This window comes from Bos javanicus, chromosome 13 (genome assembly GCF_032452875.1).
Source record: "Bos javanicus breed banteng chromosome 13, ARS-OSU_banteng_1.0, whole genome shotgun sequence".
NCBI lineage: Eukaryota > Metazoa > Chordata > Mammalia > Artiodactyla > Bovidae > Bos > Bos javanicus.
In genome coordinates, this window is record NC_083880.1 from 20,259,210 (window position 1) to 20,276,511 (window position 17,302).

The 17,302-nt window shown below is 40.2% G+C and overlaps 1 protein-coding gene across 12 annotated transcripts in view; it reads right to left on the minus strand.

Moving 5' to 3' along the window:
- The window catches only part of CCDC7 (coiled-coil domain containing 7), a 268,190-nt gene that overhangs the window by 162,567 nt on the left and 88,321 nt on the right, over positions 1–17,302 (minus strand). For 11 of the 12 annotated variants that reach the window (XM_061435932.1, XM_061435930.1, XM_061435938.1 and 8 more), the window contains 3 exons: positions 14,050–14,160; positions 4,090–4,194; positions 336–443 (listed from right to left, as the gene is read on the minus strand). In XM_061435932.1, the coding sequence (XP_061291916.1) occupies positions 336–443; positions 4,090–4,194; positions 14,050–14,160 (324 nt within the window). The remainder of the gene's footprint in view (positions 1–335; positions 444–4,089; positions 4,195–14,049; positions 14,161–17,302) is intronic. The other variant, XM_061435937.1, reaches the window with a different exon arrangement.

A 17,302-nucleotide genomic window follows, 5' to 3' on the forward strand; every position in this document is an offset into this window, starting at 1 on the left:
TGTCTCCTGCATTTATGCTATGTAAAAAATAAATACAAGGACTCTTTGAACTAGTTTTTTTTTTTTTTAAATCCCAAATACATCTTCATGAACCAAAGAAAAGATCTTCTGACGAGTACAATTTAAATTTTTTTTCATGTATTCAAAAACTATTTATTGGATGCCTGTTTTGGGTCAGGCACTGTGCTTTTTGCTAGGGATATACTAGCAGCAAGATAGCCAAGGGTCCATCCTTGTGGTGCTTACAGTAATTCAGAGACACAGCAAGGAAACATAAAACAGTGTGACAATTGGAACAGGTAAAAAACAAGGTTATCCACAATTATTTTACTTACTGACACTTTCAGGTCCAGAAGATTTTTGTTTCTCTACATGAATTTCTGTTTCTAACTTTAAGTCTTGCTGCATAAACATGAGACTTTCATCTGATACATCATCACGAGCTACATAAAGAGACACATTTAGTGCATTAAGCAGAAGAATGGATCTTGAAATCCCTATATATTAAGTTTATACATGTGTTTACAGTATTTTTTTCCTTTTTATAAATACATAAATAAATTACCCTCATGCTAGACCTGATATGAAAATGGTGAGAAAAATTTCAATGTGTGTAAGTCTCATTATTTCACAAATGTTTGCTGATGTCAAATATATTTTATATTAGTCCCTACTTGTTTTACATTATTATAGTTTAGGTTAATATATACTCATAGACCAAATGATGAAAATGTATATGTAAAGGTTATTCATCACACCACATTTTTTATCACAAAATACTCAGAAGCACCTAAATATACTAGCATATGAGATTACTTGAATAGCAAGGTACATACTATAAATTAGGGTAATATAAATTATTATTTATACAAAGAGTTACACATAAAGCTATAAAAAAGATACTTATAACCCAACTTGGAAGGATTGCTAGATGAGAGGTTAAGTATAAACAAAAAAATGGAAAGAGAAGATATCAAATATTCTATTTTTTTAGGAAAGAGAAGAGTAAGAAATAAAAAGAAAATGTAAGATATTTACCTTTAGGAAAAGAAACACAGGAAAGAGAAAGAGAAAATAATGTATTTGGTCACCAAAAGTTGCATGCAGAACTGGTCACAATGACTACTATTAAATCTAAACATGTTGCTGGCAGTGATGACATCCTCAATACAACTGTTTCTCATATTTAATGAGAAAATAGGTAGAGTCCCAGGGGTTGCTTTGCCCAGTGACACAAAGAAATGATAGAGATTTGGATAGTTTGACTCCACTATAAGGAAAGTAATATTGTTAAAATTAACTGGAGACAGCAGCACCTTTTCTGGTGTGTCACTGCAGACCCTCTCTTTCAGAACATTTTCCATGGCTACTATGCCCAAGGAGGATGAAGAATGGGGTAGGTGGGAGAAAAGTCATGTACACCTGAGCCTCTCCTTCCTTTACTAGCTATTATTTGCTCTTGACTGGTCCAATGGTGGTTAGTTCTCAAACAATTCTCAAAAACTTTTGAGTTTTCAAACAATTTTTGAGTTCTCAAACAATTCTCAAAAAACTTTTTTGGCCCACCCTTACAGCTACCCAGTAAGGTGCTCTGCAAGCCACTTGAGAATCCCTTGATTCAACAAAAAAAAGTGAGGAAAGTAAGTGATGAGACTGTTTACCAGACTCAGATCTAAGTTCATTCTTGCCACTCTAACTGGTTACCTGGCTCAATTAAACCTCCTTATAATGTGATGTCAACTGGTTCATGGCACAATCTATATGTGAACTGAAAACTTTCCAAGCAAAGAAAAAGCAGCTACTGGCAAGACACTAACTTTTCACTAGTAGTCAGAGTGATGTAAAAACGGTAATAGGGTACTTACTCCTGGATCACAGGGTCAAGATCTTTCCCAAAGACATCTATGGGTTTTCTTACCCAACAGTAGGTCTCAACAAGGAGACTGACAGGCTCTCCATCAGATATCTGGGACTAGATAATGACCTTTGGGCACAATGGGGTCCACATACTGATAACTCCTATGACTAATGAAAGTAACATTCTCTCCAACCCTTCCAGTGAATCTTGACATGAATCAGAGTGAAGCCCCTTACTTGTATCCAGATCTCTTAACCTTAAAAATAAACAAGGCTATGAGTTAGGCCAAGGTCCCTGTGTCTCCACTGGGAACATGAGGATAATTTACAAATCTCCCACCTCCCCAACATGAGGATGGGGAGGTGAGGAATAGTTTTATTCTTTGGTCTTTTTGGAGCAAGATGAGGGAAAAGTGTGTGTGTGTGTGTGTGTGTGTGTGTGTGTGTGTGTGTGTGTGTGTATCCCCAGTCCATGCTTAGAAATCCTACAACTGAGGCCATTTCAGTGGCCCTTCATAAAAAACTGAACCTAATAAACTACCAGTACCTAGTGCCTTCGACAGCCAAAGCAACTACCTAGAGGATTAAAAGCTCATTACTGAGCTTAATGAAGCAAAAGTTCTCCACAAGACTATTTCTCCATTTTAGTAACCCCATTTGGCCTGTGGATGAGGCCTCAGGTATATGGAGAGTCAATTGATTATTAGAGGCTTAATGCTGAGCACAGAAGAATTGATGCTTTTGAACTGTGGTGTTGGAGAAGACTCTTGAGAGTCCCTTGGACTGCAAGGAGATCCAACCAGTCCATCCTAAAGGAGATCAGTCCTGGGTGTTCATTGGAAGGTCTGATGTTGAAGCTGAAACTCCAGTACTTTTGGCCACCTCATGCGAAGAACTGACTCATTTGAAAAGACCCTGATGCTGGGAAAGATTGAGGGCAGAAGGAGAAGGGGACAACAGAGGATGAGATGGTTGGATGGCATCACTGACTCAATGGACATGGGTTTGGGTGGACTCTGGGAGCTGGTGATGGACAGGGAGGCCTGGTGTGCTGCAGTTCATGGGGTCGCAGAGTCGGACACAACTGAGCGACTGAACTGAACTATGGAGAACAGTATGAGGGTTCCTTAAAAAACTAAAACTAGAACTACCATATGACCCAGTAATCCCCCTACTGGGCATGTACCCTGAGAAAAGCATAATTCAAAAATACACATGCACCTCAATGTTCATTGCAGCACTATTTACAAAACCCAGGACAAAGAAGCAACCTAGATATTCACTGACAGATAAATGGATAAAGAAGATATAGTATGTATATACAATAGACTATTACTCAGTCATACAAAAGAAAGAAATTGGGTCATTTGTAGTCACACATGGTTGAACCTAGAATCTGTCATACAAAGTGAAGTCAGTCAAAAAGAGAAAAACAAATATCAAGTATTAACAAATATATATGGAATCTATAAAAATGGTATTGATAAACCTATATGCAGAGAAAGAAAAGACATGCAGGCATAGAGAATGGACTTGTGGACAAAGAAAGGGAAAGAGAAGTCAGGACAAACTGAGAGATTGGGACTGACATAAATACACTACCATGCATAAAATAGATAGCTGGTAAGATAGCTACCTGTGTACAATACAGGGAGCTCAACTTGTTGCTCTGTGGTGACGCAGATGGGTGGCAAGGGGGACATAGGGTGAGAAAGATCCAAGAGGGAAGGAATACATGTATACTTACAGCCAATTCATGTTGTTGTACAGCAGAAACTAACACAACATAACATTGTAAAGCAATTACACTCCAACTAAAAAAAAGATCCTATTATAAACCATAATGGAAAAAGAAGGAAATGGTAACCCATTCCAGAATTCTTGCTTGGGAAATCCCATGGACAGAGGAGCTGGGTGGGCTATCATCCATGGAGTCACAAAAGAGTTGGACGTGACTTAGCAACTAAACAGCAACAGGAACAATGATAAACCATAATGGAAAAGAATATTTTAAAAAAGAGTGTATATATATGTATGTATAACTGAATCCTTCTGGTATATAACAGCAACTAACAACAAAAACCAAGTATACTTCAATAAAAATAAATAAGAAAAATAATCTTTAAAATAAAATACATGCCACATACATATTTGTGAACCAAAGAAAAAAGATAATTTGATGAGTTTAATTTAAAATATTTATTAAAAATTATCTATACTTATTATACTTACTAGTGTGTCCTTCCCTTCTGTGACTTTTTCCTTTCTTTACATGTTGTTGGATTTTTGAATCTAGATTCTCATGCATACGCTTTTTATCTCGTACTTTATCATGAGCTATATAGAGAGATACATTTAGTCTGCTAAGTGATAAAACAGATATTATTGTGAAATCTCTAATTTCAAATTTATAATAATTGTACAACAACATTTTCTCTTATTTTAATAAAATTTTAAATGAATTGCCACAATGCTAGATCCACATGAAAATTGTGAGATCAATTCTGATAGATGTAAGTTGAAGCTGTCTGCTTCATAAACATTCCTAGGAATCAAATATTTGTATATTAGTCTCCAGTTTTCTTGTGTTATTTACACTTTAGGTAAATATATATTTATAGGCCAAATAATGAAAATGTGTATGTACAAGTTTTCCATTACAATATTATGTATAATTACAAAATAATTAAAATCAGCAAATATATAAACATAGAAGATTGGTTGATTGGTTGAATCAAACTAAAGTATATATTATAAACTATGGTAAAGTATAAATTACAGTACTTGGTAGTATAAACAAGTGTACCTATTGCTGCAAAGGAAATGCAAAAAAAAAAAAAAAAAAAAAAACCTCTACAAAATGATTTGGAGGGATTTCAAGGAGGTAGTATTAGGTGGAAAAAAAAAACTGAAATGAGTATCTTGCATGCTACCTTTTGTGAAAGAAAGGGACATAAGAAAGAAATACAAAAACAGGGGGCAAAAGAGTTATTTTTCAATCAAACATGGAGAAGACAAACCAAAAAACAATTTAGTTGGATACCTACAAAAGGAGGGTGAGGACTACGGAATGAAGGGAAGGTATAAGAAAGGAATGACACTTTACATATATCGCTTTGCCCATTTATTACCTTTGGGAAAAGGTCCATGTTTTACATATTTAAAAAATAAAAAGGAAGACTAACATTGAAAGCAAACTTGAAGCTACTGAAGGAAAAAATAAGCACAAATTCAAGTAACTCATCAACTATGAACAACCATCAGCTGCTGAACCACCATTGACAGGAGGATGTTGGAATCCACCAAGAAAAAGATACCCCATGTCCCAGGACAAAAGAGATGCCACAACAAGGCAGTAGGAGGGAGACAATCACATTAAAATCAAACTTCATACCAGCCAGAGATGCTTGGAGGGCACAAACAAAACCTTATGTGCACCAGGACCCAGGGAAAGGACCAGTGATCCCTACAAGAGTCTAAGCCAGACCTGCCTGAGAGTGTTTGAGGGTCTCCTGTAGAGGCATGAGTCAGCAGTGGACTAACATGGGAACAGGAGCACTGGTAGCAATAGTCCTGGGAGGTGTGGCATGTTGGCATTAAGTCCTCTTGGAGATCACCATGGGTCCTACTAAAGAGCCTACAGTCCTGACACAGAGACTGCAGACTCTAGGACTGGGCCACCTCAGGCCAAACTACAGGGAGACACCACAGCCCCACCCATCAGCATAAAATTGGATAACAGATTTACTGAGTATGGCCCATCCCACCAGAGTAAGACCCAGGTTTCCCCACAGCCAGTCCCTTAAGAAGCTTCCACAAGCCTCTTATCCTCTTCCATCAGATGGCAGACAGAATGAAAACCATAATCACAGAAACTAACCAAAATGATCACATGGATCACAGCCTTGGGTGACTCAATAAAACTATGAGCCATGCTGTGCAGCACCAGCCAAGACAGATGGGTTATGGTGGACAGTTCTGATGAAATGTGGTTCACTGGAGAAGGAAATGGCAAACGACTTCAGCATTCTTGCTTTGAGAACCCCATGAACAGTATGAAAAAGGCAAGAAGATATGACACTGAAAGAGCCCTCCACATGTCCAATATGCTACTGGGGAAGAGTGAAGAAATAGATCCAGAAAGACTGAAGAGGCTGTGCCAAAGTGGAAATGAGGCCAGTTTTGGATGTGTCTGGTGGTGAAAGAAAAGTCTGATGCCATAAAAAGCGATATTGCATAAGAATCTAGAATGTTAGGTCCATGAATCAAAGTAAATTGGATGTGGTTAAACAGGAGATGGTAAGAGTAAACACTAACATTTTAGGAATCAGTGAACTAAAATGGACAGAATTGGGCAAATTTAATTCAGATGACCATTATATCTACTACTGTGGGCAAGAATTTCCTCCATTTCCTCTCCTCTCTAAGGGAAATGGAGGAAATTCCTCTAAGGAGAGGAAATGGAGAAGCCCCATAGTCAACAAGAGAGTCTGAAATGCAGTACTTGGGTACAATCTCAAAAACTACAAAATGATCTCAGTTTGCTTCCAAGGCTAACCATTCAACATCACAGTAATTCAAGTCTATGCCCCAACAACTGATGCCGAAGAAGCTGAAGTTGAACAGTTCAATGAAGACCTACAAGACCTTCTAGAACTAACACCAAAACAAGGTGTCCTTTTCATCACAGGGGATTGAAATGAAAACAAAGGAAGTCAAGAGAGCTAGCTGCTGCTGCTGCTAAGTCACTTCAATCGTGTCCAATTCTGTGCAACCCCATAGATGGCAGCCCACCAGGCTCCCCCCTCCCTGGGATCCTCCAGGCAAGAATACTGGAGTGGGTTGCCATTTCCTTTTCCAATGCATGAAAGTGAACAGTGAAAGTGAAGTCGCTCAGTCGTGTCCAACTCCTAGAAACCCCATGGACTGCAGCCTACCAGGCTCCTCCATCCATGGGATTTGCCAGGCAAGAGTACTGGAGTGGGTTGCCATTGCCTTCTCCAAGAGATAGCTAGAGTAAAGAGCAAATTTGGCCTTGGAGTACAAAATGAAGTAGGGCAAGGATAATAGAGTTTTGCCAAGGGAATGCACTGGTCATAGTTAACACTCTCCCAACAACACAAGAGATGACTCTACAAAGGGACATTACCAGATGATCAATACTGAAATCAGACTGATTATATTCTTTGAAGTTGAAGAAACAGCAGCTCTATACAGTCAGCAAAACAAGACCCAGAGCTGAATGTGGCTCAGATCATGAGCTCCTTATTGCAAAATTCAGACATAAATTGAAGAAAGTGGGGAAAAACCACTAGGTCATTCAGGTATCACCTAAATCAAACCCCTTATGATTATATAGTGGAAGTAGCAAATAGATTCAAAGAATTATATCTGATAGAAAGACTGCCTGAAGAACTATGGATAGAGGTTTGTAATACTGTATAGGAGGTGGTGAACAAAACCATCCCAAAGAAAAAGAAATTCAAGAAGGCAAAATACTTGTCTGAGGAGGCCTTACAAAGAGCTGAGAAAAGAAGAGAAGCGAAAGGGAAAGATATACCCATCTGAATACAGAGTTCCAAAGAATAGCAAGGAGAGATAAGAAAGCCTTCCTAAGTGATCAATGCAAAGAAATAGAGGAAAACAGTAGAATGGGAAAGACTAGAGATCTCTTCAGGAAAATCAGATACACCATGGGAACAGTTCATGCAGAGATGGGCACAGTAAAGGACAGAAAAATGATAATGACCTACACAGAAGAACTGTACAAAAAAAAGTCTTAATGACCAGGAGAGAGTGCAACATCTTGGAGTGTGAATTCAAGTGGGTCTTAGGAAGCATTTCTACGAACAAAGCTAGTGTAAGTGATGGAATTCCAGCTGGGCTATTGAAAATCCTAAAAGATGATGCTGTTAAAGTGCTGCACTCAATATGCCAGCAAATTTGGAAAACTCAGCAGAGGCCACAGAACTGGAAAAGGTCAATTTTCATTCCAATCCAAAAGAAGGGCAACACCAAAGAATGCTCAAACTACCGCACATTTGTGCTTATTTCACATGCTTGCAAGGTAACGCTCAAAATCCTTCAAGCTGGGCTTCAACAGTACATGAACTGAGAACTTCCAGATGTACAAACTGGTTTTAGAAAAGGTAGAAGAACCAAACAACAAATTGTCCACATCCATTGGATCATAAAAAAAAGCAAGAGAATTTCAGAAAAGCGTCTACTTCTGCTTCACTGACTACACTAAGGCCTTTGACTGTGTGGATCACAACAAACTGAGGAAAATTCTTAAAGAGATGGGAATACCAGACAACTGACCTGCCTCCTGAGAAATACGTATGCAGGTCAAGAAGCAACAGTTAGAACTGGACATGGAACAACAGACTGGTTCCCAATTGAGAAAGAAGTATTTCAAGGCTGTATATTGTCACCCTGTTTAATTAACTTACATGCAAGAGTACATCACACGAAATGCCAGGCTGGATGAAGCTCAAACCAGAATCAAGATTGCTGGGAGACATCAAATAAACTCAGACACGCAGATGACACCACCCTAATGGCAGAAAGTGAAAAGGAACTAAAGAGCCTCTTGATGAAGGTGAAAGAGGAGAGTGAAAAAGCTGGCTTAAAACTCAACATTCAGAAAACTAAGATCATGGCATCTGGTCCCATCACTTCAGGGTAAAAAGACAGGGAAAAATATGGAATCAGTGACAGACTTTATTTTCTTGGGCTCAAAAATCACTGTGGACAGTGACTGTGGCCATGAAATTAAAAGATGCTTGCTCCTTGGAAGAAAACCTATGACAAAACAAGACAGCGTATTAAAAGAAGAGACATTACTTTGTTGACAAAGGTTTGTCTAGTCAAAGTTATGGTTTTTCCAGTAGTCATGTACAGACTTGAGAGTTGGACCATAAAGAAGCCTGAGCACTGAAGAATTGATGCTTTCTAACTGTGGTGCTGGAGAAGACTCTTGAGAGCCCCTTGGACTGCAAGGAGATCAAACCAGTCAATCCTAAAGGAAATCAACCCTGAATATTCATTGGAAGGACTGATGCTAAAGCTCCAATACTTGGTCCCCCTGATGTGAAGGGTTGACTCGTTGGAAAAGACACCGATGCTGGAAAAGACTGAGGGCAGGAGGAGAAAGGGCGATAGAGGATGAGATGGTCAGATGGCATCATCGACTCAATGAACATGAGTTTGAGCAAACTCAGGGAGATAGTGATGGATAGGCAAGCCTGACGCGCTGCAGTCCATGGGGTGGCAAAGAGTTGAAAATGACTGAACGACTGAACAACAGCCCCATCTTAGGCAAGAGAGTAGGCACAAAAACATTCACAAAAATTTCAGTAGGCTTTTTTCTCCTATTTGTATCAGTTAAGTGATTGTGAAACAGTTTTACAAGTATTCTAAGATGGCTTAATATATAAATGTGTTGATGTTTCTTAAAGTCAGAATCCACACTGTGGAAGGACATACACATATAAAATGAAGGAAGGCAAGAACAAGCCCTAAGTGTATTACCTGGAATTGAAGGGGTCTGTAAGAACTCAGTTTCCAAATATGTCTATGTATGGGTATATGCATATATATATATTCACTTTTATGTGTATGTAGTTTAGCTACATATGAATGCACACACGTGTGTGTGTGTACACACACTGATGTTTCAATTCTATGTTAAAACACTATATATGATCTTTTATACCATAAGAAATTACAAAACTGTCAGTCCTTATTTGGGAAAGCTTCCAACCCTACACTAACAATGTACAGATCCAGGCACTAGAAATAGTTGCAGTCAGGCTGACCCTTAACCTACACTTCCAGCTGACCATGATCTTAAACTTTTCTGCCAAGGAACCTCCATACAGATGATTCCTTGAGACAATGTACTATTCAGATGCCCCTACCTAGACCATCTTACTAGGTATACCTGGAAAACACTGTTCTCAGTCTGACTCAGTGTAAAGAACTTATTCACTCCAAACTCTGCCTCCTTGCCCTTTCCCTGGGCCCAGGATCCTTAAAACAGTGGGAGCCTTTTGTTGGAGGCAGTGAAATGTTGCCTCCACTCTCTCCTGTCTATGACGACACACCTGACCCTTGCCCAGTGCTGTTCTGTGGGGAAAACGGAAGACTAGTGGAGCTTCAGCCCTTTTCTGTTTATAGTTTATACTATCAGAGTAAATGAATAAAGGGTTAATTTTACTTTGTACAGTTTGTTATTTTAATTGGCCAACTTGACAACTATCAGCTCTTTCTCTGAGAAACTGGCACAGTGAGCAAAGTGACCAATGAAACATAATGCTTTTCTGAAAACGTGAAATCTCTTTAGATCCCACAAAGCCCTAGGAAAAGGAGTTTGTCAAGGCTGTATATTGTCACCCTGCTTATTTAACTTATATGCAGAGGACATCATGAGAAACGCTGGGCTGGAAGAAGCACAAGCTGGAATCAAGATTGCCAGAAGAAATATCAACAACCTCAGATATGCAGATGACAACACCCTTATGGCAGAAAGTGGAGAGGAACTAAAAAGCCTCTTGATAAAAGTCAAAGAGGAGAGTGAAAAAGTTGGCTTAAAGCTCAACATTCAGAAAACGAAGATCATGGCATCTGGTCCCATCACTTCATGGGAAATACATGGGGAAACAGTGGAAACAGTGTCAGATTTTATTTTGGGGGGCTCCAAAATCACTGCAGATGGTGACTGCAGCCATGAAATTAAAAGACGCTTACTCCTTGGAAGAGAAGTTATGACCAACCTAGATAGCATATTCCAAAGCAGAGACATTACTTTGCCAACAAAGGTCCGTCTAGTCAAGGGCACTCCACTCCAGCACTCTTGCCTGGAAAATCCCAGGGACGGAGGCGCCTGGTGGGCCACAGTCCATGGGGTCGCTGGGAGTCAGACACGACTGAGTGACTTCACTTTCCCTTTTCACTTTCGTGCATTGGAGAAGGAAATGGCAACCCACTCCAGTGTTCTTGCCTGGAGAATCCCAGGGACGGGGGAGCCTCGCGGGCTGCTGTCTACGGGGTCGCACAGAGTTGGACACGACTAAAGTGACTTAGCAGTAGCAGCAGCAGTAGTCAAGGCTATGGTTTTTCCAGTGGTCATGTATGGATGTGAGAGTTGGACTGTGAAGAAAGCTGAGCACCGAAGAATTGATGCTTTTGAACTGTGGTGTTGGAGAAGACTCTTGCTAGTCCTTTGGACTGCAAGGAGATCCAACCAATCCATTCTAAAGGAAATCAGCCCTTTAGATGTTAACACCCTTTAGATGGGTGTTCTTTGGAAGGAATGATGCTAAAGCTGAAACTCCAGTACTTTGGCCACCTCATGCGAAGAGCTGACTCATTGGAAAAGATTCTGATGCTGGGAGGGATTGGGAGCAGGAGGAGAAGGGGACGACAGAGGATGAGATGGCTGGATGGTATCACCGACTCAATGGATGTGACTTTGAGTGAACTTCAGGAGATGGTGATGGACAGGGAGGCCTGGCGTGCTGCGATTCATGGGGTCACATAGAGTTGGACAACTGAGTGACTGAACTGAACTGAGAGATGATTTGCATCACTCTTGGACTATGTAAATGGATTACTGCAAGGTTGTCCAATGGAACACTCAACCAGTAATGCCAATGAGTCTCAGAAAGTGCTGGTGGAGGCCACAGAGAACCCTTAGAAGGTTCTCATAAATTGTTAAGACTTCTGGTTTTAGGGAAATATTGGTCCTTCACTTTAGCCCCCAAACTCACATCAGTTTCCCCAATGAGTCAAATTAGAAATTGAACTGAGGGACTCTAAGAGAGCTAGGGAAATAATTCCTGAGTTCATGGTTATGGTTCTCCAGAGATGGACATAAAAGTCATCAGAGACCCAGAAAGCTGAGTTATATACTCTATGACTATTGTTAGTTCTAAGTCCTGACAGAGACTGATGACTTTAATGAAAAAGGATGTAAAGGACTTTCCAATCACTGCCCAGCAACCTGAAGAGATTTTCAGAGACTTGGGTCTTACCAGACTCAGATCTCTAGGTTCACTTTTGTGAATCTTATTGGTTAGCAAGCTCAATCAAATTTCTTCATAAGTTTGTATCAATTAGTTATCACATAGTCAGATCTTAATTGGTAAACTTTCAGGCATCCAAAAATTGGTGGCTGCCAGAAAGAAAAAGTGATATAATAATGCTCCCTCTACTGGATATTATAGGCAATGACCTTACCTAAAATCTGTTGCCCTGATTCCCATACAACAGGGTATCAAAGGAATAAATTAACACTCTCCACTGAGGTACTCTTGTTACACTATGGGCCATGAGGACCTAACATGTAGCCCCACTACGGTCCACTTTGTGGTGGCCACTATGAATAAAGCAAGTGCTATTTTCTCTACTTTTATCAATGAATCTTGAGACAGATCAGAAACTAGCATATACACTTATCCTGATTCTCAGCTTTCAAAAATAAACAAAATAGGGCTATACCAAAGCACCTATTGACCCAGTAAAGATATGAGAAGCTATTCCAGAACAAAGTTTGAAAGGCAGTTGGAGGAGAATCACATTTCTTGGGCTTTTTGGATCGTGGTACACTAATATCTGTAATCCTCACAAGCCCTGGCACTAGAATGAGGGGGAAACAGATAATGCTGTCTGTTTTGGGGCCACCACCACAAACAGAAACCTTTTCCAGGCCATACTATGGTATGCTGCATTGTTATTGCCTTCATCGCTGAATGTATTATTGGTAGAGATGTATTATTTAGGTGACTCATCACTCTTATTCACTACCAAGCTGTGACAGGATTTGATAATGTTAGGATATTTTAATGGGGCAGGCTGGAAGATCTTGAGCCACCCAACTACCAGAACCTAGAACCCTTATCTGTTAGATACCAAAAACAATACTGACATGCTGGGTGTAAAAAATAAATAGCTTCCCTTGTTGCTGAGCTTAAACAAGCCAAAAAATTCCACAGACTATATCTGCATTCAATAGCCCCTTCAGGAAAAAAAAAAAAATAGCCCCATCAGACCTGTGCACAAAACCTCAGGTGCCTACAGACTAACATGATTAAGGCTGCACAAACTGTAAGTACCAACCTCACACTGGTATTGTGACTGTCACAGAAGCTATTGCCCAAGGTAAAGGAACTCAGTCTACAGCAACCAACAACTTGAATACTTATCAGCATCTCTCTTCATGCCAATGACGATGATCAATTTACCTCTATGTAGAATTAATTGAAATATGCCACTAATGTCCTTCCACAGGGACCTCTCAATTCCCCATCTGCCTATCTTCAATGGGTAGAGCATGACTGAGATAAAGTCCCACTCACAGAGGGAATGATAGCCTTGCTATATTGATGACATCTTTCTGGTGGGCCCAGACAAGCACCATCCCACAAGGACTGAACATCCTGTTGATCCATATGGGACAATATAGCTGGGCCATTAATATAGACAAGGACCTAGTATCCAAGTGAAATTCCAGTGTGTGACCTGTAGCAGATAAAAATCTTACTCCAGAGATGTTTGCAAATCTTTGGGTCCTCTCTTCCTCAGGATTATTTATTTTAAATGTATTGATGGGACTTTTGATGGGATTCGTTGACTATTAACACATTTGCATGCTGCCCACAGAGATATGATGCCACATGTCTAAGGAGTTACCATAAAGGCTATCCCCTTTGAGTGGAGACCCAGCCAAAAAGATGCTCTGGAAGACTTCTGACAGACCATTCAAGCTCCTTCCCTGGACTCCTCTGAGTCTCCATTTGTTTTCTGAGTTACTGACCTCTTTGTAGCTTACTGACATTGTGCCTATAGCAAAAAGACACTGACAGAGGTCAGAGGCAGCCATTGGTCATTCAGAGCAGAAATTTCCCAGGGTGGCTGAAAGGTACATAGCCTTAGTGAGATAACTACTCATCTATTATTGTCCTTAATGGATACTGAGCATGAAATAGTCTTAAGGTCAGAAATTCCAACTAAACTGTATCAAGAACTTCATTTTTGTTTTTAAGCTGCCTTAAAGTACTCACACTTTAAATCAAAATGTAAAATTTTATCCATACAAAACATATGCTGAGATATATCTTCATGAAACAAAAAAGATCTGATAAGTTTAATTTAAAATGATATGAAGTTATTTATGATTATGATGCTTACTAGAGAGTCTTTCCTTTTTGAGAGTTCTTTGCTTCTTTACTTGCATTTGGGTTTTTGACACCAAATCCTGATGGTTAAGCATAACCTTTTCATATGATGCTTCATCATAACCTACATAAAGAAGTGCATTTAGTCCACTGAATAGAAAAAACAGATCTACTGTGAAATATCTAAACTTCAAATTTATACAAGTGTACAGAACAATTCTCTTTCATTTTGATAAAAAATAATCATAATGCTAGATATGACATAAAAATTGTGAGAAAAGTTTTAGTGAGTGTTTTGAATATATTTCTATCAGTCTCTAGTTTTCTTGGGTTATTTATACTTTAGGTCACTATCAATCATAGGTCAAACAATGAAAACACATAGGCACAAGATGACTCACCATAGCATCATGTGTAACTGCATAATATTCAAACTACCTGAATATTCATAGATCATTGCTTGAATAATCTAGATACGTACCATAAACTATGATATGTTATAAATAATGGTTTAAAATGTGACACAAACAGCTGTACATATAGCTATAAAATGAATGAAAAAGTTATTCAGACATGAAAGAATTTCCAAGAAAGAATGTTTTGTAAAAAATAAAAGTGAAAAAGTATATATTTAATATATTACCTTTGAGGTAAGAAAGAAAAATAGACACATTTACAAATGATTTAAAGAAATAATAAACCAGAGGACAATATAATACATGGTTACTTACAACAGAAGGGGTAAACTGGGGCATACAGGGGAAAGGATTCAGGAAAACATGATCCCTTGCAATCTCTTTTAGAGGTAGGTTGATATTCTATATATTCCAAACTTGAAAGCAAATTAGGGGGGCGGTCCTAAGATGGCAGAGGAATAGGACAGGGAGACCATTTAACCCCACAAATTCATCAAAAGAACATTTGAACGCTGAGCAAATTCCACAAAACAACTTCTGAATGCTGGCAGAAGACATCAGGCACCCAGAAAGGCACCCCATTGTCATCGAAAGGAGGTAGGACAAAATATAAAAGATAAAAAGAGAGACAAAAGAGGTAGGGATGGAGATCCATCCCAGGAAGGGAGTCTTAAAAGAGAAGTTTCCAAACACCAGGAAATACTTCTCACTGGGGTCTGTGGGGAATCTTGGAATCTCAGAAACCATGTAACCAGGAGGAAAAATCAGTCAATCAATAATTAAAACCCACAGATTATATGCCTAACGACAACTCCCAGTGCTCCCAGCTGCCACCAGCAAGGGGGGATGAACAGGGAGGTGCAGGCTGCATTGCTTAGGGTAAGGACTGGGCTGGAATGCCCTGAGGGCAAACTGAGGGAACTAAAGTGAGATAGCAACCCAAACTGTGGGATAGCCAGAAAGAGAGAGAGAGAGAGAGAGAGAGCGAGAGAGAGAGAGAGAGAGAGAGAGAGAGAGAGAGAGAGAAAACTATCCTGTGAAAAGCCCTAACTTGAGGCACTGCCAGGCCCGTTCACAGAACAAAGGACTGAGCAAACACCAGAGGAGAGCTAGCAGGCTGCGGACCAGCCCATCCTCCGCCAGAGACACTAGGCAGGGGGGAAGCCAGAGCCAGAAAGGGGCAATCGCAGCCCCAGAAAGGCATCCTCTACTAAACTGCAAACAGGCTCTGTTGCTAACCACGAGTGACGGTTGACATCCGCCAGGAGGGTCACAGCCAGAGATCAGCTCCCCAGAAGAGACACATGGCACACCTGAGAAGGCACGCCCATTGTACACCCAGAAAAGCAAGCTGCTGGGAAGGGGCAGGCAATAAGATGCACCCCCAACCTGGGGGTGACTGCGCTCGCCAAGCACCTGGCCACCTGAGCTGCTCGGACCTGGGAAGGGCACAAAACGCAGGCCCAACCGAGTCTGCGCCTTTGTGGAATACCCGAGAACCTGAACCTGAGCGGCTTAGACCTGGAAAGTGCACGCAACCCAGGGCCTGCCTCAGACAGTTCCCGGCAGAGCAACCTGGAGCCTGAGCAGTGTAGACCATGAAAGCTCACACGCTTGAGTGGAGGCAAACCCACTGCAGCTGAAACACTGCGAGCACCCCCCACACATGCCAGTGATGTTTGTTTGCAGGGTTCTTCCCTCCCCACAGCATGACTGAACAAGTGAGCCTAAATAAGTGACCACCTTCCCCTTGTGTCAGGGTGGAAATTAAACACTGAAGAAACAAGCAAACAGAAGAAGCTAAAATAAACAGAAGAAACCTCTTTGGAAGTGACAGGTGCAACAGATTAAAACCCTGGAGTTAGCACTGACTACATTGGAAGGGGTTTATAGATCTTGAGAAGTATAAGCCGGATCAAGGAACTATCTGAAATTGAACTGACCTCACACTGTCTGCAATAACTCCAGAGAAATTTCTAGATATATTTTTACTATTATCATTTTTTAAATTAATAAAACTTAAAAAAATTTTAAGGCCTCTATTACTCTTTTAATTTTCATTTTTATAATCTATTACCTTTCAAAAAAAAGAGACTACTTTTAAAGCAAACTTCATATATATATTTTATAATGTTTGTGACTTTGTTTTTTAATATTGTATTTTTGAGAGCCTAACCTACTCTAGATTTTTAATCTTTGCATTTTGATATTTGTTATCAATTTTGTACCTTTAAGAACCCAATCTTCGGTACCCATTTTTACTTGGGAGTGTGATTACTGGCTTGACTGCTCTCTCCCCATTTGGACTCTCCTTTTTCTCCACCAGGTCGTCTCTATCTCCTCCCTCCCCTTCTCTTCTCTACCCAACTCTGTGAATCACTTTGTGTGTTCCGGGCTGTGGACAACACTTAGGGAACTGATTACAGGCTGGATCTGTCTATCTCCTTTTGATTCCCCCTTTTCTCCTCCTGGTCACCTCTGTCTCCTTCCTCCCTCTTCTCTTCTCTGTGTAACTCCGTGAACATCTTTGAGGGGTCCAGACTGTGGAGAGCACATAGGGAATTGATTACTGGCTAGCTTGCTCTCTCCCCTTTTGATTCCCCCTCTTCTCCTCCTGGTCACCTTTATCTCTCTCCTCCTCCTTCTCTTCTCCATGTAACTCTGTGAACTTCTCCAGGTGGCCCTCACTGTGGAGAAACTTTTCATCATTAACCTAGATGTTTTATCATTGGTGCTCTACAGATGAAGAAGTCTTGAGGCTACAGTAAGAATAAGACTGAAATCCAGAGGCAGGAGGCTTAAGTCCAAATCTTGACAACACCAGAGAACTCCTGACTTCAGGGAACATTA